Raw genomic sequence first — 21,053 nt, 5'->3', positions numbered from 1 at the left:
TCCAAACGGCTCAAGAGCTGCCCAGATCTCTACACTTCTTATTACATAATAAAATGAGCTTTACTATTTGAATTTGAAAATTCTAATTGCCCAACAAAAGGGATCTTATCAAAACATGTTTAAGACATCACTTGTGAATCACAGGCACAGCTTTCAGCACAGCTTTCTCATGAAGAAGCTGCCAAAACTCATAGGCTTGTGTTTTGTTTCTTTCAAAGGAACAAGTGGGGAGCAAAACCCTTGTTTCTCGAAAACCCAGCAGTCCAAAAGGGGGAGAGCAGATGGCTGATCACTGCTGCAATAATTTGGTGAGGGCTACAGCAACAAATCCATCTTTTCTGGAAACAACCCTCCACCTGGCGCAGGTGTCAGAAACCAGCCTCAAGTACCAGTGACCAAAGAACGTACAGATCCTTCCAGCAACCAAAGGAAGGTGCCAGCAAGCTCCTACCTGAGAGATCATGATGGATCAGGTCAGCAAAGTTGGGGTCATCCCCCCACCAGAATATCCAGAGCTCCCTGCGCCCGGGCCTCTGGTCGCGGCGCCAGACGCTGAGCACGTCGGCCTTGAGGCAGCGGCTGAAGCTGCTCAGGATGGGATCCTCCTCCGTCACCGGGAACAGGATGGGGGCAGACGTCGGGCCCTGCCACACGTAACGCTTCCATTTAATCCCAGTGAGATCAGCCTGCGGGGAGAAAAGAGCTGTCAGCTTGCAGGCACCTCCAGCAAGCACATCCAGCCGGGAGAAAGGGATCCCCCAGGACTGAAGGGGAACCGTGTTGGTTTCGTGTGCTTTAGGAGATAAACCAGGATCCCTGGCTGTTCCCGGTTTAATAGCTCGTTAAATAACTGCAGTAAAGCAAGAGCTGTTTGTTTTCACTGCAGCTTTAAGGTTACACAGAGAAAAAGCAGATTTGATTTAAAGTAAAAGAGTGAAAGACGAGTGAGTAATGTTATTATTCACAGACTGACACAGTCCAATCTCCTAAACACTTGCCTTAGCAAAGAACATCTTTCTTATTGCTTACTTATGCATACACTGCCTTTTCCATCCAAGATTACTCCATGGAAATAGGTGATACAGTAAATCACACATTCTTCCAGCCATCTACCACTTGGGAAAATTTCACAAGTTTCTCCATGATAAAAAATTCTGTCTTTTCCCCAGGAAATCTCTCGTCCTCACTGATTTTACCAAGAGCTCTCATACTTTTCATTCCTCACACCACATTTCAATGATTTAAATCCTCGTTTTATCATTCAATTATATGTTAGACTTGCAACCACGTTGATAATGATCCACTAAACCCCTTCCTAGGCAAAAATTAATTTGACTCTACACAGGGAAAGAGCTACTACTCTGTGTAACGGGAAGCAGACAATTCCTGGATTATCTCCACCACAACACCAAGTTTTACACTCGATTTTTTCACTCCAGCACAGGCACCTTAAGGCAGGTAGGGGAGGCATTGCCCCAGGTTCTCTTTGGGAAGGCAGAGCCAGGCAGGCTGGCATTTGCTAAGAAGTTACTATTTTTTGTCTTCCCAATATGACAACACACAAAAGATTACTGCAACATTTAAACCTAACATGGCAGCCTCCCTACCTTCAGCAGGAGAGCAATTTAGATCAAAGCTTGTCTGCAACAGTTGCTACTTTAGAAAGACTTTCAGATTTAAAATTGTACTCTTAATCTGGAGCTGCAGGCCTGATGCAGGCTGCAGACACAGTCAGGCTGTCCAGATTCCCCTCCATCCAAAAATATGAGTGCCACAGATTGGCACAGGATTGTTGTAACAATCTCTAGGATCATAAATATCAGGCAGACAGCTAAGATTAGCTCATTTGCATTAAAAGCTGATGAAACAGCTCAGCACAGACACCAAAAAATTGCATCACAGTCCAGTTATATCGAATTTACTCTTGGAGCTACCAAAATTCAACAATACGAACGATTTCATATTTGGGTTAAAAAAAAAGACTACAAAATGGTGCACATCAAAACACAAGACAGGCAGGGCATCACCAAAAGCAGCCCATCCAGAATAAAAACAAGCAGGGAAAGGGATCCGTTTAAAAGCGAGGAAGAAAGGAGGATTTGCCTGGGATGTCACGAGTGAGGAGGGAAAAGAGAAAGTTCCCCGAGATGTGGGGCCGGGAGCAGCAGCAGCAGCAGCTCCCTTCCCCTGCGAGAAATACCACGCTCAGAGGCAGGGAAAGGGGAGAAAGGAGGAAAAGTTGGAAGGCACGGAAAGGGAAGGAAAAGGCGAGTTGCGGGGAGGCTACTATCCAGGAAGAAAGCGGAGGGAGGGGCGAGGCGAGACAGACAGCGATGGAGGGGAACCAGAGGGGCATGGGAGAGTTGGCTGCTCCAGGCAGGGCCTACTCCGAGGGCTCATCCAGCAGAAGCTCTGCTAAAAATGGCTGCTTTGCTTCCACTGCCCCTTCCCCCTCCCCCAGAGCTCCGAGCCCTTCCCTCGGTGGCCCCGGGCGTGTGTGCGCCGGGGGCCGACACTCACCAGGCAGAAGAGGTTGGAATGGCAATCCTCCAGGCTGGCCCCGTTCGGCACGAAGCAGGAACTCATCCTCACAGCCACAACCCACACGCCATTATCCCACAGCCTCCGACAAGAAAGAAAGAGACAGACAGAGAGAGAGAGAGAGAGGGAGAGGGAGAGAGGGAGAGACAGACAGCGAGAGGGAAAGGGGGAGGGGGGCTCTGCACACGCACAAATAATAATACAATTAAATAAGGGATTTACAGACACACGCACGCGAAATAGTGGCAGGGGGAATAACCCGCGAGGAGAGACAGAGAGGTATGGGAGAGGGAGGTAAAAATATTTTTTAAAAAATAAAATAAAATAAAAAATTTAAGAGGAACTCAGAACGTTTTCTCGTCTTCTGGAGCTCAATCGGGGGTGTAAAGCCGCCGTGGAAGGGGAGAACAGAAAGAGGGAGGTGGTAAGTAATCCAACGACCCAACGACGGGAGATTAAGATCAAAATCCTCCCTGTTCCTCTTGTCTTCTCGTTCGCATAAGGAGGGGACGGAGAGGAGGTAAGGTGAAGGGGTAATTGATCCAACAAGAGAATAAAAATGGGGTAATTAATCCAGGGGGCTAGGGGTAAAAATCAGTTGACATCCCTCCTTCCTCTCTTCTCAGATGCCAAGCAAGAGAAGCAGAAAAAAATAAATAATCCAGCGGGGGCAATTAATCCAGAACCCCCCCTCCTCTTCCTCCTGTTCCTTTAGTCATCAGATGAGAAAGGGGCAAATTGTGGAATGACTGGGAAGGATTGGCCGTGGGAGAGAGAAAAATCCAGGCTCGTCTCTTCGGAGTCCGAGGGCAACAGGGTGTGGGGGGGTCAGATTCTTCTCCCCTGCTCCAAAAATATTCCAAATAAATTAAAATTTAAAATCATAAAAACAAACTTCAGGGGCCAGAAGCAAGGCCAGTCTGAAGAATTCGTAAAGGCAGAGCAAGAAAAATTTCCTGGGGTGTACCCCAAAAAAACATCTGCGGGGGCAGGGGAGGGGGGAAGGTATTCCTTGAGAGAGAAAGGCCGCAAAAATCTCCTTAGCAGCCCAGCGGGGGATTAAATTCCCGTGTGGAAACCCCCCCTCCCCAAAACGAAATACTCTTCGCAGCGAGGGCGAAACCAAAATATCCTCCGTTGGGTAAAAATTCCTTCCGTGGGGAAAGGAGGGAGGGGGAGAAGGGTGGAAGGAGGAAATTGCGGGTGACCCTCGAAGTCTCTTCGGGGAAGGATGGAGGAGTCTCCGGGAGGCCGATCCCCAGCCTTTTCGGGGGAGGAGGAGGAGGCGGTAAATCGCAGAGTGTCTTCGGGGAGCCTGGTCCTCCCCAGCTGTCCTCGGGGGCCGGGGGACCACGCAAAGTCTCTTCAGGGGAGCGCGGAGCCCGCCGAGTCACCGCGGGCAGGGGGACGCGACCCCCGCCAGACCCCGGGGCGCGGGGGGGCGGCGAGGCGGGGAGGGACCAGCTCAGCTGCGAGGCCGGTCCTTTAAAAATAAAGGGGAAAAAAACCACAAAAAAACAAAAAACCCCCGGCAAAACAGGGGAAGGAAAAAAAAAAAAAAAAAGCGCGAGAGGGGGGGGAGGATATAAAAAACGATCGTCTTCGGCCGGAGCGGTCTGTGCTGGGGGGCGGGGGAGCCCCGAGACCGCTCGCTCTCCTCAGGTGCGGGTCCCCGCGGGGGCGGTGGGCGGAGGGCCCCCTCCCCGAGGCTCCTGGGCAGGGCGGGGAGGCGGCGGCCGAGCCCCGGGCTCTGCTCAGCCCGAAGGGGTCGGAGCCCCGCAATTCCCGGCGCCGCCGACACACAGGGACGCGGCGGCCGCCGCCGCTGCTGCCGCTGGCGGAGTCGGTGCCGCGAAGCCCCCGCCGGCGCGTCGCCTCCCCTCAGCGGTGCCTCTGTCGGCGGCTGCCCGGCCGCGGCATCCTGTGGCGGCGGGAGCCTCAGCGCGGGTCCCCCATGGCCGGAGCGGGAGCGGATCCGGCTCCCGGGTAATTCCGAGACCCTTTTTCTTTAATGGCGGCCACAGGGACGGCGGTCGGGGCCCCCCTGCCGCGCTCCCATTGGCCGCCGCGCCGTCACGTGGGCGCGCACAGCCATGGCCGCCGGCGCCGCTGGGGGAAGGCGGGTGCGGCGGCGGCGCGCGGCCGCCAGGGGCGTCCGGGGCGCTGCGGAGCCCCCGCCTTGCTCGTTGGGGCGGTGCCATCTAGCGGCTGCGGCCGGCGGCTGAGCGGCGGCGGAGCCGCGGGTTCGAGTCCCGCTCCCGGCCGGGCCCGCGGGCCCCGGGATGATGGGATGGGTCGGGGTGGAAGGAGCGCAGTGGGACAGCTCCGAGCACAGGATCGTGTCTGAGATAAAGTCACGAGGGAAGCTCCGCAACCTCTCTGGGTTACGTGCGCCAGTGGCCCTTGGACAAGTTCTTCCCCACGTTCAGGTGGAGCTCCCTGGGCATCAGTTCTTGCCCGTTGTGCCATGTCCTGGGGGTTGGCAGCACGCAGCAGTGCCTGGTGCGTCTTTTGGCAGCCCCATTTCGAGTTTTACACACGGACTCACCCTTCCCTTATCCCTGCCGGGGCTCCTGTCCATTCCGGGGCTGACCCCGGTGTGGGCCATAAGGGCTGGGCTCAGCAGTCCTTGTGGAAATCCTGGGATTCTGTGCCCAGCCCAGGGCACCTCCGGTCAGCCTGGGCCAAAGTCCGGGCACAGAGTGTCCCCCAGCACAGGGAACACTCGCCTTGGCTCCCCTGCCACAGCTTCCACCTCTTGGCAGAGCACTCCCGAGATTTGCACCGGTGCTTTGCACCACGGAGCAAATTCCAGAGTGAGGATCTCGGAGCCTTTTTGAAAAGACAGGCAAGAATTGTGAAAGCTGACTTTAATATTTAATGCAAGCATTAATGCTCTCACTAGTCCCACAGAGCTCAACTCCAAAACCCATTTTTTTCCATGCCCAGATCCATATTGTGCAGTTCAAGAGGATGAAGTAGGTGGCTTCTCTGTTACTACATGCACAGATTTGCAGAAGGACTGTGAGATTATTCAGAATTAAGATGCTACAGTGACAGTGAAAGCTATTTTTAAGAGATGTTTGGAAAGTGTATGCATCTTACTAATCCTCTCATATTACACATTAATTTTCTAGGCAATGCCTTGCATGTAAAATGGAAAATTTTAAATTACTACATGCAGAATTTTTACTGCAGTGTTCAAATGAAAACACAAACCAGTGTAAAGCACCTAAAGTAAAGAAAGCCCTGAATGTCTCAGCTAACCTGACATTCACATTAAAATATGATATGTTCATGCAACAGCAGCACGTTGATCACAACTATGCAACACGATGATGTTTCAAAGGCCCTGCAAATTATTTCAGGACTCCTGAACAAGACGAGCGACAACCTTCTGCAAATGTCTTGATAGAGTAGGAGGAAAGAAGGACACTCTATAAATAAACTTATATGATAAGTTAAAAAAAAGAAGTGAGGCTAGATATATTCACCAAGAGAAACTTTGAAGATTTACTCACACTGAGCCTATTTTTGTATGCCAGTGTAGGCAAGCAAGATTCTTCTTTTCATCTAAATAGAAGCAGAGTATTTTTAAACGCAGGAGATTCATTCCCTCAGTGCTCATCGAAACACGGCAGCTGGGGCCGGAGCCGGGATGCGGGGGGAGGGCTCCGGGGGAAGCAAACCCCTTTCCAAGGGGAACAGATGGTTTTCCCTGGGCTGGCTGCAGCCCAGGGCTGTCAGGAGCATTCCTGGGTGCCCAGGGCCAGCCCCAGCCCCTCGGAAGTCCCAGCGCCACCGTGATGTCCCTGCGGGAGAGATTCTCAAGTCACTCCTCCCCACGGAGGGATGTGAGGGACATCAGGGAAAGCAGAATTCGGCATTAAGCACAGGAGAGCTGGTATGGGTTTGTCACTAAGAGGAAAGAGAGTCCTTTGGTAAAAGGGATTTGGTAGATTTGGATGTCCAGGACAGTGGTTCTTGCCCGTCTGAATTGATTTCAGGATAATTTTCCCATTTCTTTTCCCTCAAACAGCACAGCTCAGTGTCTGGAAGAGAGGATTAGTGTCTAACACTGGGTTTGGTGTGGATGCACCTCCCAGGTTTGAGGACCTCAGCTCACTTCTCTACACAATGCATTTTGGGATCTGGTTCATCAGTCCTGACACATCCATCACAAGAAATCCTTCTGCAGGATCCCAGCACAAGCGCAGAACTTCATTTGTCCAATAAACCTAAAGCCAGGATAAGGAGCTGATAAAATATCCACAAAAGAGGGAAGAAAACTAACATATCAACCATGGAACTTTGAACTTAAAATTCTCCCTGGCTCAGAACCTTGAAGCTTTCCCAAATCCATGTACAGCACCTCAGAGCAGCAAGACACAATGGAGAGCAATCACATCCATGGCTGGTGAATTCTGCACCTGAGACACTGCTTGCCCTTTGTACTCTTTGGGAAATAAAGCCTCCTGGAAAACAGAGAGGAGGCACATTAAAAAAGAATGGAGGAAAAAAATGCTGTTGAAAATGTGCTTTGTTTTGTAGATAGGTTCTTATAGAGTTCTCATCTCTGCAACTTCCAGAAGTGCATTAAGCTGCATAATTAGCATCTGTCACATGAAGCTTTTTCCTTCCCTCTTCCTCTCCCTAGAGGGAACCTGCATAAAGAAATTTTAATATAAATTTTAGTATCTACTCTGCACAGTGCAATCATATTAGAAAAGCTACAGGCAAGTCAGTTTGTGCTCAGTCTAAGGCTTATCTTTGTGTAATAGAAACTTTACCAATTTTTTTTTAAATGTTGCTGATCCAATTTAAAAATTAACCAGTCTCTTGGAAAGACACCAGGGGTGGGGGAGAGATGGTCCCCATTGCATCAGATTTAAACCAGTGGAATTGTCAGGAACTGGGCAGTTAAAGCCAGTCCCGGTATTAAATCCCTACAATCTCACATGGAAACATCCAGCCAAAAGGAGTAAGGGATGGGTGATTTCCTTTTCTAGTCAAAAGCATTTCTTTTGAAAGGAATATTTATATTTTTAAAACATCTAAACAAAGTAGGAATTCATATTGCTTTTTCCTTCACATCAAGAGATACTCCACTGCTGAATATAAAAGTCAATGGATTACAGCATCTCCTGGTGAATCTCTGCAGGCAAAAGAAGATGCTGCCTTTTAGAAATAAAGATTAAATAGAAATAAATGCAGCTGAACAATAGCAACATGACAAACTACTCTATTATTCAGCCTCTGATTTCCAGTCAGACTCCCTCCTAATTTTTTGAAGTATTTATTTTCTACTTAATTATTCCAAGAAAATTGAGATTATAGGATTGAACATACTGCCAACAACCTGAGGTATGGAGTGCAGAGTGAGTGCTTAAACTTCAGCTACAGAGGTGGTAATTATTGTAATTGGTGCATGTGAAGCAAATATATCAAGTAGTGTAGAGTTCAAACTCGTGCCAGTCAGTCTCCAGTTGGCACCAACATTTCTGTCAGGAGGATACAGAGGTCTCAGCAGGACTTATTACTGGCAACTGTTCAACAGTTCTCTTCTCCAAATGGTTTCAAGGGGATTTGGGTGGGAAGAAAGATAATTTTTAACAAATTAAACTACCTCAAAATGGCGAGCTGCCCAGAGCCACCTAGTCTGCCTTAGTCACTACTACCAAACCATTTTAAAAAAGAAGATTAAAAATATCACTGCTGGCAAAATTGCCTACCTGGCTTTAACAACTTAATCAGATCCCTGCAAAATTACCCAAACATGTGCAGTACACCATGCTACAAGTGTGTGTAAAATATGTCCAGAGTAAAAGGTAGAGCAGAATCTTCACTCAGTGTGTGTTTCTCAGAAAACAACCTCGTGTTACCAGAATCCAAATATCCCTATAAGGACATATCCTATAGTTAAAGAAAAAAAAAAATTAAAATCAGTTTTTAATTGAAATTTAGAAACATTAGGAGGAATGGTTATTTCCCATTAGTATTTATCTCACAGCATTTGGAAGGTGTAAACCAGAGCTCAGCTTTGCACTCTGAGCTTTCACAGGAGCCTCTGCCCTGTGCCAGATTGATGTCCAGCTGCTTTGTTTAGACCTTGCTAAAATGTCTTTTTCAAATGGTGGATTTGTCATTTCTAGCAGAGGTCTCCAAGAGAAGATTTGAGTTTAATGCACAGCAATAAAAAGAGGAATATGAGGATTCTTGCTCTCTTTAGTGTCAGCTTTGGTTAAGACATATGAATGCACATGAATAGTCTTGTCAGAATCTCTGGGGCTACTGACATTCAAGATCTAACATATTATTACTTCTGACCAGAACATTAGCTGCTGTGCAGGAAGGAGAAGGGAAAGAGGAGAAAGGGATAAAGATAGGACCACTCCCTAATCAGACAGAAATTGTTATGGATTTCTCTGGCTGGAAATCTCTGAACAGAACTTTTCTGCTGTGAAAATACAATGCTCACGTTCTCCAACCTGATTGTACAGCCTCTTTAAAAGCTGCAGCAGGAACAACAAAAACCAGGATCTTTTAATGCCTGATCTTGCTCATTTTACTCATGGAAAGGATCCTAATTAACCTATAAATTATGACTGTACCACCAAAACTACATCCTTGTAAAGGACATGTGCTAAAGAAGGCTTGAGCAGCATTTTAAGCTGCTGACTCTATTTTTTATCATTCCTTTGAATCACTGTTTTCAGATACAAATGAGCTAATTAATTTAGTTAAAATAAGGTAATTTTCATTCAAATCTCAGCATTTATCAAATCTGGATACCACTACAATGGAAAGATTTGTTCAGCAGATGCAAAAATCTTCCAATGTCCTCCTGGCTGAATGAAAACATATTTCAGATATTTTCAGCTGTTATTGTTCATAGTTCATTTCTAAAGAAATTGAAAATATTCAGATATTGGTTTAATCAGTATATTTGTGCTCTGAAATTTGAGGTGAAGGAGTAGAACCAAAGGGAATGCCCTGCCCTGTGTGACTGAAACCACCTTTAGAATCCATTCAGGAGCTCCAGCACATCAGACAAAGGCCTGGGTTTGTTTGGAGCAATAAATGATAGAGACCTTTACATATTTGAAGTGCAACAGATGGTCCTCCAAGGAGAACATAATGACTGGCAGACAGCACTTCGTTAGAGTGGCTTGGAATGTCTTCAGCAATTACACAGGCAGTGTTTTGGGGGGAAGCCCTGTCATCTCTGTGATTCTTCCCATGGAAATTGCTGTGATTTCCTTGTTGAGATGCTAAAAAATGGTATCTCCTAAAATCCAGGCAGGGAACTGGAAAAGGAAGCACCTTTGGCCCTCCCAAGGCTGCTCGAGATGAGGCTCCACCTGAGAAGAGAGATGGGAGTAGAAAAAAAATTACATCAGCATGAACAAGAAAGAACTTTGGGCACATAACTGTAAAGCTGTTAATCCATGGCCAAGTATTCCATGGAAGTGTAATTCAGGAAAAAAGCCAAGCTTTAGCACAAGGTCCAGCAGACTTTTAGAAATTGGGAAGTCTATAGGTACAGCAGGCAGAATATCAAGGGGAAAACACCCAAAAGACCTGAATTACTGAATAAGAACCTCCTTCCTTTGGGAATCTGGTGATTTTTGAGGAGTCCTCCTCCACATGAAACACTGCAGCTGCAGTTCTTCTGGGCAGGGGAAAGGGAGTTCTTTGAGGCTATCCATTCTTTCCATTTTCACAGACAAGCTATTTCAGAAGCCAGCAGTTAATAGCTACAATTTCAAAGAAAGAGCAATAAAATGCTGATTTTCTACTGTAGATGTAGCTTGGAACAATTTAACTTCCATCTCCCCCATCCCTGTAATTCCAGAATTAATCTGTTCTGTTCTAAAACCTTCCCCACCAAATCCACTTGGAGTAAAATTTTATGTGGCAACACAAGCACAACAAAAAACGTGGTGTCCTTTCCCAATGTAACTTAAATGTTGATGGAATCATAACTGCATTACTCCCTCTCCAATTAGCAGCAGCATTCTTTATGTTTGCTTACCAAGCGTGAACCGTTCGCTTGTCACTACAAAGACCTTCTGTGGAGGACTTAAAACTACAGCCCCAGCAATTAAAATGACAACAACAGAGGTGGATTGGTCACATCATGACACAAAATATCCAGCTGTTTCTTTCCAGCAGAAGGACATGAAATACTATCAGCAAATTTTGACAGGCTACGTAACGCTGCTGCATATTCTGGGGGAAATATGGATTTCCAAGAAAGGAGGAGACTAATGTGGAACTATGTCTAAGCTCACAGATTGATTTTTTCCACATGATCAGGATTGTCATTCATGCTTTTTATCTGTACAAATTTCCCTTTTTTTCTTTGCTGGAACTAGGGATAATCTATTCTGTGAGAAATTCTCTAAAACTCAGAAAAATTTGTGGGGAGTGTCCTCAAAAAAAAAAGGTAAAAAGTGATCTGATAGGGTTAGATCTAGAAAATCAGATTTTAAACTTACTTGATTTGGTTGTGTTAAAAACATTCTAAGAGTTTATTAAGACCATAAGTCTCATTATAACAAACAGAACATCTTTTATAATCACATCTGTCTGCTGCTGGTTCCTGCCTATTCTGTTTCCCAATCAGATGGGAAGTTATTTGTAATACATGTGGGGAATTTTAAAAATAATTTAGAATATATATCTTAATAATAAGAAAAGGCTGAAAATGAAATGTTTCAGGTTAGTTCTTCCTAGTTAACATTATAGGAGATATAGAGATATAAATATAGATATATTTATCCTGAAGTGATAAGGTAGCTTTGATTTCTAATGCAGCAAGAGAAAATAAATGACACACACAGAACCAGCCACTCAAGGAGAGGAAAAATACCCAAACACTGTCTATAGAATCCACCTACAGATATGTCCTTGGAGAAAAACTGATGGGAAAATTATCAAGCAGATTTTTCCTTGCTGTTTCCTTCCTGGAAGTTTTTGCCTCTCATAACAGCACAGCCATGGCAAGTGATATGTATCAGAATTCATCCATGCAGTTTATTTTGCACATCAAATTGATTATCCATGACTCCTTAGGCAAACACAGGAATGCAGAAAACATGTCAGCTGTTATAGATAAAATATATGGGCCCTGCTCTCCTTACTTTACATTTAGAAAGAGCAGCAGATAATGAGCTCAACCATTACCTTGAGAATAAATTTCATTTCCAGGTTCAGGAGTATCTCTGGATTCTCATCTGTTTTGTGAACCAGAACTTACAGGTAGCTCATAACATTTGTCTTCTGAGCTGTGTTTGTCTCCAGAGTAATTGTCAGAAGTGGGCAAAGGCTTTGATGTCCTCATCTTCATGTCTTCAACCATGATGACCTTACAGACTCAAAGCAATCACTGCAAAATACAGAAGACAAGGAAAAAATTTAAGAAATAAAAGCCCTGTCTTTTTCCTCCCTTAAATTCCCAAAATTCATCCTCAGATTCATGCCTGTAGAAAAAAAGAAAAAAGAAAAAAAAAAATCAGACTAAAATATTACTCTTCTGTATGTTTCATCTGAAGTAATTGCTTGGCAACAAACATCCCTTGCTCTGCAAGTATTCTGCAGTGAATTTATTAACATCAGGAAAAACACATCAGAAAGGTGTCTAGTTTGAAAGTTTCCAAATCAGACACCAGGCACAAAAAACCAGAGTGACAGAACAGGCAAGACACAACCTGGAACCATTCTGGGGACACACAGACCATCTTTTCATCAACAACCACAAGAAATATAAGACAAACAGGAGTTTTGAGATCAGCAGGTTTTGAAAACCAGTAATTAATCTTGAGCTGTAATAATAATGATGTGTGTTTGAGCAATATGGCATAAATATAATTAATCTTTGCAGATGTTTGCTATTCATTACAATGGAAACTGTTCCATTCTACTCTGTGGTAACACAGTGGTATCAGACACCAATTTTATTAAGACACCAAGCACAAGATGTTCAGTCTCAGAAGGTGAATTCCTAGACATTGGGCTGATAAAGCCATTTGAGATTCTGTAAAATATATATCATACAATAATTACATTTCATTATGTGGTTTACAAAAATCTATTCACTAAACTACAGAAGCTTGTCAGGCATTCTTTATTCCCAAAGAACAACATTCATCCATGAAAACAGTCTGATTTAAATAACTGTGAGTGCTGGCAGATGAAAATTACTGGATAAAGCAAATAATGACTTATTGAAAATCAAAGCTACAAGTTTGAGTCACTCTTACTACTGAGATACTCACACCTGACCAGGCTTTAGGTACTGGAAATGCCATCTGTTCTCAGACACATTGGCCTTGCTGTTGGCAGAATTCTTGCAGGATTTTGCAGTGAAATCAAAACAAGTCAAAGTCTGGAAGACTTGAAAACTTGGCCCCTGAATGACTGCAAAATGCAAGTAAAACATGAAGTTGCAATCACAATACACGAGTGGAGATGGAGTTGCAGCTGGAAGTTCAATCAAACCCCTTTGTATGAAGTGAGTGACCATTACTCAATTTTGTATTTGGCATCAGATATCAGAACTTGTGGAGCAGAAAACCAGGGAGAAAGCAAAACTTGTGCTGGAAAGACCTGAAAGATTCAGGGAGGAAATTGGTGGGAAGTGCCCTTCCTCTCCTGCAGACACTGCACAGCCCCAGCAATTGCAGTGAACAAATAAAAGGCAAGAGAACACAGCATATGGATCCTAAACCCACAAACTGCTGGAAGTACAAGGGAGAATCAACCCCCCTCCTGTCAGGTAGAGCAGAGCCTGTGTCAACAAGAATCACACACTCCCACTGTTGCTCAACAGATGTACTTGAACCAGAGATAAGGCACTTCAAAACTCCAGGGAAGTTATGTGCAAAAGGTGTTGCCTCTTTCCATGCAGGGAAGGGAACACCAGGCAGGATTCAGGCACCTAATTCTGCAGTAAGGGAGGAAAAATGAGCACAAGAATTCTTGTCAATACAAATTATCCAGAGTAGAAGATGGGGGACAACCTCATAAAGCAAAAGCACAGAGTCAATACATTTATAAATCAGAATACAGCAAGTACACTTCCCACTGGAGAAAACTGTGAGTAAATCTCTCCTGAAGAAGGCTTTAAGCCCATTTTCCCACTTCAAACCTACATCACCAGTGAAGTCCCATAAATGAAAATTCTCTTGCAGATAAAGTGGTTGTCTTCACCTTTTGGCAGCTGCAGTAAAAACAAAACATATCCTGCAAGGAGGTTTTACTCCTGAGAGTAATCTCCTCAAAGAGTGAGGAGAAAGCAAGAGCTAAAAATCACTTGCACAATCATGTTTCATAACTGTTCCTAGTCTGGTGGTATTGGTCTTTCCTGAGTACAAAAAATGCACAAACTTTTCTCCCTCTTCTACTAAGAGGGGAAAAAAAAAAAAAAAAAATCTGCTTATCTTTGGATACACAGAGACTTTGGAGGAGCTCCAAACAATGGAGCACTGTGTGCCCCACTCATCACATAGACACTGAAGAAAGAGTGTGGCAAAGAATGCACAAAGTATGTAATTACTGTTTCACAAGATAATTCCATTATTAATACATCCCCAAAGATAGCATGCACAGCGCTGCAGTTTAATTAGATGGTAACTGGAGGGGGTTTGAATTTATGAGGTAATAAATATATTTTGGACTAATAAACTCCAAGGCTGAAGTGTTTATTAATCTAGAATATAAAGATTACATAGTTGATAGGAGACAACCTCAGGTTGTGCTGAGATGCCTGTTGTTTATACACTTCAAAATTAATATTTTCCTCTTTTGGGAGCAAGATTAGAAAGCCAAGATTGCTGTGGATGGTGCTGAAAAATACTAGAAACTGCCCAACAGTTCTGTGTTCTCAAAGGCAAAGGCTATTTGAGTCTCAGCAGATGGTGTGGTTTTAAGGTTTCACCTTTTAATCAATTTATCACCTCCTAAACTATTCAGTACTGCAAATAAACTCCCTTCTGACACTGTCAGTGCCTCATTCTGATGGTAAAAACCACAGATTCCCTTGTAGGATAGCCAGAGCCTTTACAAGACTACCAGATGTCTCCCCTGTTCCCCCAGACACAATCCCATCTTCATTCTCCTGCTCTTGGATTCACCTGCAAGACCACATGAACAATTTTGGTTGAATTTTTTTCTCTCCCTAACATGGTTATAGAAACTTTTTGCCTAGTGCAGCACATTAAAGATTTGGAAACCAACTGTTGTGAGGATTTATATCCCAACCAGCTGTGCCAGGAAGTCAGAGGAATCAAATGGTCTCATCCATTAACTTGTCCTCAGGTAGTTACAACTAGAGCTTTATAAATTACCACACAGTTCAGCCCATTTAAACCACATTTCTCTGCTCTTTTGCAAGCGCAGGCAGGACAGAAGACCAGGTTTGGTCCAGGAAAAAACGGGCATGATTGAAGTCAAAGACCAGTTTTGCTTAAGCCAAAGCTAAATTTAGGGCTGAGGGAATTGCAGAGAAAGAAAAGGGAAGAAACATGAGGAGGAACCACCTGTGGGATCTTGCAGGTGAATCAAGACTGGTGAGTGCAAAGGAACTGCTCCCACACCTGGCTGAGTGATGGATGCTGGACAAAACCAGGGGAATGAATCCTGGGTGTTCCAAAGGAACTGTGGGGCAGGAAAAGAGGAGAGACACACCACAGCTTGGATTTATTGGGGAGGAAAAACCCTGCTTCTCTGAGCCAGCCTCTGGTGGGTGCCAGCAGGAAGAAAGTATCATTACCAAGGGCTGGAAAGATTTAAAGATATTTAAGAAAATGTTTATTAAGGAGCTTAGGTGAGGCAAATAGAATTGGCTGTGTGTTCAGACAGATTCCAGGGTGTTCCACAGGTTCAGGGCAAAGACCTCAACACTAATTCTCAAGAAGACCCTACAGATAAATCATGGAAGATGACAAAGAACCATTTCCAAAGCTCCTGCTTCTTCATTCCCAGGCTTATATCCTCTCACCAACCGAAGCAAGTCACAGAACCAAGTTTCCAATATTAAATCTCCAGGCAGTGTGTTATTCATACAGCTCATGGAGATGTCTTTACCCTCTGGAAAAACAAAGTTTAAGAAAAATGGCTCCATCTTTGGGGAACAGTTTAAGTCTCAGGATAACTACATTAGGAAATCTAACTCTATTACTTTCTATCTTACATTTTATTACAAGATTGGTAATAGGAAATTACCAAATAAAATTGGTATTTTACTTGGTAATTTTTTTCCATGGGCCTCGTCTAATATGAAAGATGGTGATCATCAAATTTATTCAAGTTTTCCTGTCAACAACATCATTAACCAAATCCCTCAATTTCAAAGTAAATAAAAGCATCTGGGCTTCTCGCACAGCAAGACTGACTTGCATATTTAAGCCTCATATATAGATGAATCTGCACTGGACCAAATTTGCATATTAATGAAGGACTAATTGCTCTTTGCAGTCAATTTTATGCAGATGAATTTACTCCTCTCAGTACAATTTTCATAATGTTCGGAAAGAACCAAAAAATGTAAAACTTTGTAAAAGTACACAAATGTTAGACAATCAAGGAAGAAATGTCCTAATGGCTTCCAACAGCTTTACATTAAATTGTACATAATTCATCTTTTATACTGTTGCTTTATTTTAACAGCCTCCCACAAAGAACAGAACAATCCATGGAATAACTTCAGCCTATTCCCCCTCCTCGGTCTCAAATTTTAACAGCTTGTAATAACCCATTATATGATCCAGTTTCCAGCTGGAAGGATGGAGCCTGGATTTTTAGGAGAAGTTAAATTTGCTAAACAGGAATTTATTTGCTCCCAGATATCCTCATGCCACAGGACAGTTGGGACAGAGTTCGTCCCACACATTTTTAAGGTGGTTTCTATCCAGTTTTGCACTATTAAGGAAAAAAAGGCCCAAGTCCTTGTCGAGTCTCCCCTGAGGTAAAGTGCAAAATGTCTAAAGAAGAACAGGAAAATTCATAGGAAAGAAAAACATTAAAAAATGCTGAGGAGAAAATTATAATAGTGGGGGAAAAGGGGAAAAGATATGGGAGTAGAAGAGGAAGGGAAGTGGAAAGGGAGGGAGAGAAAAATGATGCTTCAATGTGTTTATTCATGTCTGGCTGAAAAGAAAAGAAGGATTTAGGAGAAAGTTCAAGGCAAAGTAAACAAATAAAAGAAAAAATGCAGCCACAAATGTAGCCACAAAAAGGAAAAAGAACAGGAAAGATAATGAAATAAGAAATAAGTGAGAATCAGAGAGCACACGATACATAAAGAAACAAATAAAAGAAAACACAAACCCCACAGTTTTTCCTCGTTCTGCCAGAACAGAAGGGCAGAGTTAGTGGGAATGCTTCAGGAATCTGAATTTGCATGTATAGCCTTCCTCCTGCCAAAGAAAAAAGCCTTATTTTAACTGTGAAGACTGATAACCATAATATTTATATGTATCATAAAATCACTTACAGAAGACCATTTTAATCAGAAAAGGAATTGCATAAAAGAAAGTTACAGCTTTAAATGACTTGGAGGCCTTTTGTAGAAGGAACATGGGAACAGTTCACCTTCCCCACATCTGCCAAACCTTTGATGGCATTTTTTGTCCTTCTCTACAGGTTTTGCTGTTTTAATATCTTTTTGAAGCAGAGAATATTCACACAGATATACGATGGGTTTATAGTGGCACCAAGAAATCTTTTCTGGTTTTACTCTATTTCTTCTCTAATTTCCTACTATCCATCTTCCTGGACCATGCTGAGCCTACAGATCTCCCATGATCCCACAATTTAGCTCCAGAGAAGCAAGAGTTCACAAAAAAATATTCATGATCAAAATAAAATAATCCTCAGAATGAACATCTTTTGACTGAGCTGTCGAGTTCTTCCGAAGAAGAACCAGAAAATCAGCCAGGAAGTCACTTAGGCATCTCTCTTTCCCACCTTGATGACTGAAGAATTTTTCTGGGATAAAATCACTCCTCCATGAGCAATAAAGGCAAAAGTTTTATGGAGGTAAGATCCCATTGCATGGAGAAAAAGGGGGAAAAAAAGGCTTTAGGGCAGAGGAATTGGCAGAAAATATCAAACCAAGGAAAAGGCAGGGAAAATGACAAGAGGCTTTCACCAGCACTCAAAAAAAGAACAGACCACAGAAAAAAGACAAATAGAATTACAAAATAATAACAGTAATAATTGGAAAAGAATGACAAATACTCCACCAGGAAAATATTGGAATGCTACTGCTGAAGAATTCTCAGTGAGGAAGCAGGACTCAGTTCAGCTGGGCAGCCTGGAGCTTTGGCTTTTAAAAGTTATTTTACAACAAATTACAGCTCTTTGTGAATACTTGGAATTCTGGATTATTAATTCAAACTGTTTCCCTGTTTTGCTCATAGAGGAGAAGGAAGGGAAATGTTTCTCCTCTATAATTTCTGTACATTTGGAAACCTGCTCTGGGCACTGCCCCTCTTTCCCCAGAAATGTCTGGTTCAAAGGAGTAATGCTGTGTGAATGTAAACAAAGATAATTCTTCAAACAAGAACAAGATGTTCCACCCAAAATGATTGGCTTTCCAGTGGCTGAGATGCCTACTTCTAATCATCAACAAAGGTTAACCTGACCAGATTTAATTAACCACTTAATACAATAATAAAGATGCATAAATAATGGGGGAGGCAGCTCATAGAGGCAACAGGAATCCAAATAAATCCCTCCAGCAAGCACAAAGTCTGGGTTGTTATCACCTGATTACCCTGATGTAAGAATTCCCAAGTTTTCAGATCAACTAGGCACAGTTTTGCACTTGTCTATGTGGAACTTGATTAATAGATGGTTTTAATTATCATTAAACAATCAGAAAAAAAAAAAAAAAAAAAAAAAAAAAAAAAAAAAAAAAAAAAAACAAAGGCAAGAAACCACACCCCTAAAATTCAATGATAAGTGAACCCAGTGATATTTCTTAGTACTGTGCTTCAAGTTCATAGATGAAGTCAAGTGGTTGGACAGATTATTTGAGGAGTACAGGAAGATAAATCACTATTTCCTCATGTATAAATATATATATGGAGATATCAGACAGACATTCTCAAGACAGAGTTACTATTTTCAGTGAAAAAATTAGTCATGTTCTGGAATATTCCCTAGTAATGAAACAAAAGCCTTCTATTACAACAATAAAGTAATTTGCAAGTATTAAATGCCATAAATTAGGAATACTGCAAAATATTTTACATTTCAAAGAATGTTAGGAAATATTATTGGCTCTGGATCTCTGGATAATGTGTGCAGCACTTGCTGGTTGAGGCAGACTGTACTCAGAGTTACCAAATATTGAGTATTAAAGAGGAGGACTGGGCATCAGCCCTTCCATTTTCTCTCAGTACAGTTTGAACATCCCTTAAAATAAACAATTCAGTGCAAACCAACAGATCTGCTATTGATTCATTCTGTTCATAAAAAGTAACAACATCGTGGTAAATTCAATCTAGTCAATGAGAAGTTTATGAGCCTAAATATATCAAAAGGGCAATGAAAGCTAATATATAGTGATTAAATAACAATCTGTGAGGAAAAGACACCCGACTTTCAATTCCAGAGCACTGGAATCATCTCCTGACGAAAAATAGGGTTTGAATTGGTTCAGAGGACACTGCAGCCATTTGCCCTTTTTAACAGCCTGGAAGTTCACAAGGCAAGATTAACTTATAATTTAACTGAAGTGGATCTCAAATAAAGTTTTTTGATTAAAATCTCCATTTCTGTGCCTCCTGGCAGTGCCAATATTGCTGGAACAGGACATCAGCTGCAACACCAGCAACTCTGGAATGCACTGCCATAAACTGCAAATCAGCTTTGTCCTACTTTAATATTGGTTTAACAATAAAAAAAGAACTTGGATGTTTAATATTTAAGTAGTACAATTATCTCTTTAGAACTGATCCAGGAGGACCCTTCATGGGTACACAGTGTGGGAATGTGGGTTTGCTCCACGAGGAGGCTTTGATCTGTAGGACCCAGCTGAAAGGTGAATTTGTGTGTGCTGAGGGGATGCCCCAGGGACTCTGGAGCAGGGGAAATCTCTCCCACAGTGCCATGGACAAAACTGAGCAGAGCTCAGAGCAGGGAGCTGTGAATGACATCCCTGACAGGGATTGTCCCCAGCTGGCCAGGCTGGTGCCTTGGTTTGGAAGCCCAGACACAAGGGTGGCTTTGTCCAGCATTGTTTTGGAAGCCAAGGTTAGAGCAAGTAAAGCCTCCCTTTCCATTTTCCTCTCCTTCCTAGCTTTTGTCACTTCAGGCTGAGTGAACACAGAAAAATGTCAAGTTTTGGGAGGAACACTTTAAACACGAGCTAAGTATTGTCCCTGAACAGAGAAGCAGGAATGTTCAGATGCCAATTTTTCTGGTTTGGGGGAAGGTCAGAGAAGAAGTCCTGCACCTGCACTGCACTGCAGGGTGATCCTGAGTGCAAGTGCCCACTTCTGCCAACCTTGAGGACTCTGCTGTGCCCAGCCAGGGCATGGCCAGTTTGCCTGGAGAGGAGGAGCTGTGGGTGCCATGGATGACATGGCTGGAGCACACATGTGCAGGCATTTGTGAGGAACAAAAGCACAGAGCTATTTACTACCTCACACAGATGGGCAAGTCCACTCTGGAGATCTCTGCACACTTGTGAAATCAGGATGACGTGTCTGGAATTCTTCCTCTCCTCTCCACTGCTGAAGTAACTCAGGCAAATGCAAGTTGGCAGCTCCTTTAAAGACTCCAATTTACCCATTTTCCATAATAACTTTCAGCTGCATTAAACACAAACACACACACAAAAAAAAAAAAAAACAGGTAGCACCAACAGAGAAATCTATATTTGGATTACTCGCAGAGAAAACACACAAAGTCTGAATGATTTTGCAATTAAATAAGAAGCAAACTGAACTAATTTTTACACTAAGCTGGATTGTCCATGGGACACATCAGTCTGCACCCAGAGGGAAGTTGTAGGAGCAAAGCTCTGCACTTCCTGAGGCAGCTGAGCAATGGCAAATATATCCACACACCTCTACAGCTACTGGTTCCTCCCAAATCCAGCAAAATCCAGTCCCCTGGGGCATCATAAACCCCTTCTCAGAACAGGCCTGCCAAAAGCAAAGTACAGATTTCTGTATTAAAGGATCCCCTTATTCCATAGCTCCTGCTGAGTGCATTGCTGTCCCACCCCTTGGATATTCATTTATTCGTTGCTGGGCATAAGAAAACCTGAAATCATAACTCTCAGATTAGATTCATTTGGTATTTCAATTTCCAATCTAAATTTTAATTAACTCTTTTACTTCAGCATTGCATTTTATCATGATGAATTACTTGGAGGAATACACAATACAGAAGCTCTATGGAGTAACTGAATGTAAATATATTTACTTAGAAACCTCCATTTATTTTTCTCCAAACTGTTAAAATAGAATATACAGACACAGTAACAGAAATAC

The 21,053-nt window shown here is 43.1% G+C and overlaps 1 protein-coding gene and 2 long non-coding RNA genes across 3 annotated transcripts in view; all 3 read right to left on the bottom strand.

Moving 5' to 3' along the window:
• The window catches only part of MED13 (mediator complex subunit 13), a 55,380-nt gene extending 50,973 nt beyond the window's left edge, over positions 1 to 4,407 (bottom strand). The window contains exons 1-2 of the mRNA XM_059866366.1: positions 2,521 to 4,407; positions 452 to 686 (exon numbers count right to left, since the gene is read on the bottom strand). Of these exons, the coding sequence (XP_059722349.1) occupies positions 452 to 686; positions 2,521 to 2,586 (301 nt within the window). The 5' untranslated portion in view covers positions 2,587 to 4,407. The remainder of the gene's footprint in view (positions 1 to 451; positions 687 to 2,520) is intronic.
• Positions 4,408 to 7,859: 3,452 nt separating this feature from the next.
• On the bottom strand, positions 7,860 to 13,337 carry LOC132337528 (uncharacterized). Its single transcript, XR_009489196.1, has 3 exons — positions 12,822 to 13,337; positions 11,731 to 11,932; positions 7,860 to 9,902 (listed from the first exon to the last, which is right to left on the bottom strand). It is a non-coding gene; the product is annotated as an uncharacterized LOC132337528 (long non-coding RNA).
• Positions 13,338 to 13,516: 179 nt separating this feature from the next.
• Positions 13,517 to 20,358, bottom strand: LOC132337536 (uncharacterized). Its single transcript, XR_009489200.1, has 3 exons — positions 20,198 to 20,358; positions 16,873 to 16,961; positions 13,517 to 13,765 (listed from the first exon to the last, which is right to left on the bottom strand). It is a non-coding gene; the product is annotated as an uncharacterized LOC132337536 (long non-coding RNA).
• Between the last annotated feature and the right edge of the window lie 695 nt (positions 20,359 to 21,053).

The sequence above is a fragment of the Haemorhous mexicanus genome, chromosome 22 (assembly GCF_027477595.1).
Source record: "Haemorhous mexicanus isolate bHaeMex1 chromosome 22, bHaeMex1.pri, whole genome shotgun sequence".
Lineage (NCBI taxonomy): Eukaryota > Metazoa > Chordata > Aves > Passeriformes > Fringillidae > Haemorhous > Haemorhous mexicanus.
The sequence above is the reverse complement of the archived record's forward strand: the minus strand, read 5'-3'. Positions and strand labels throughout refer to the sequence as shown.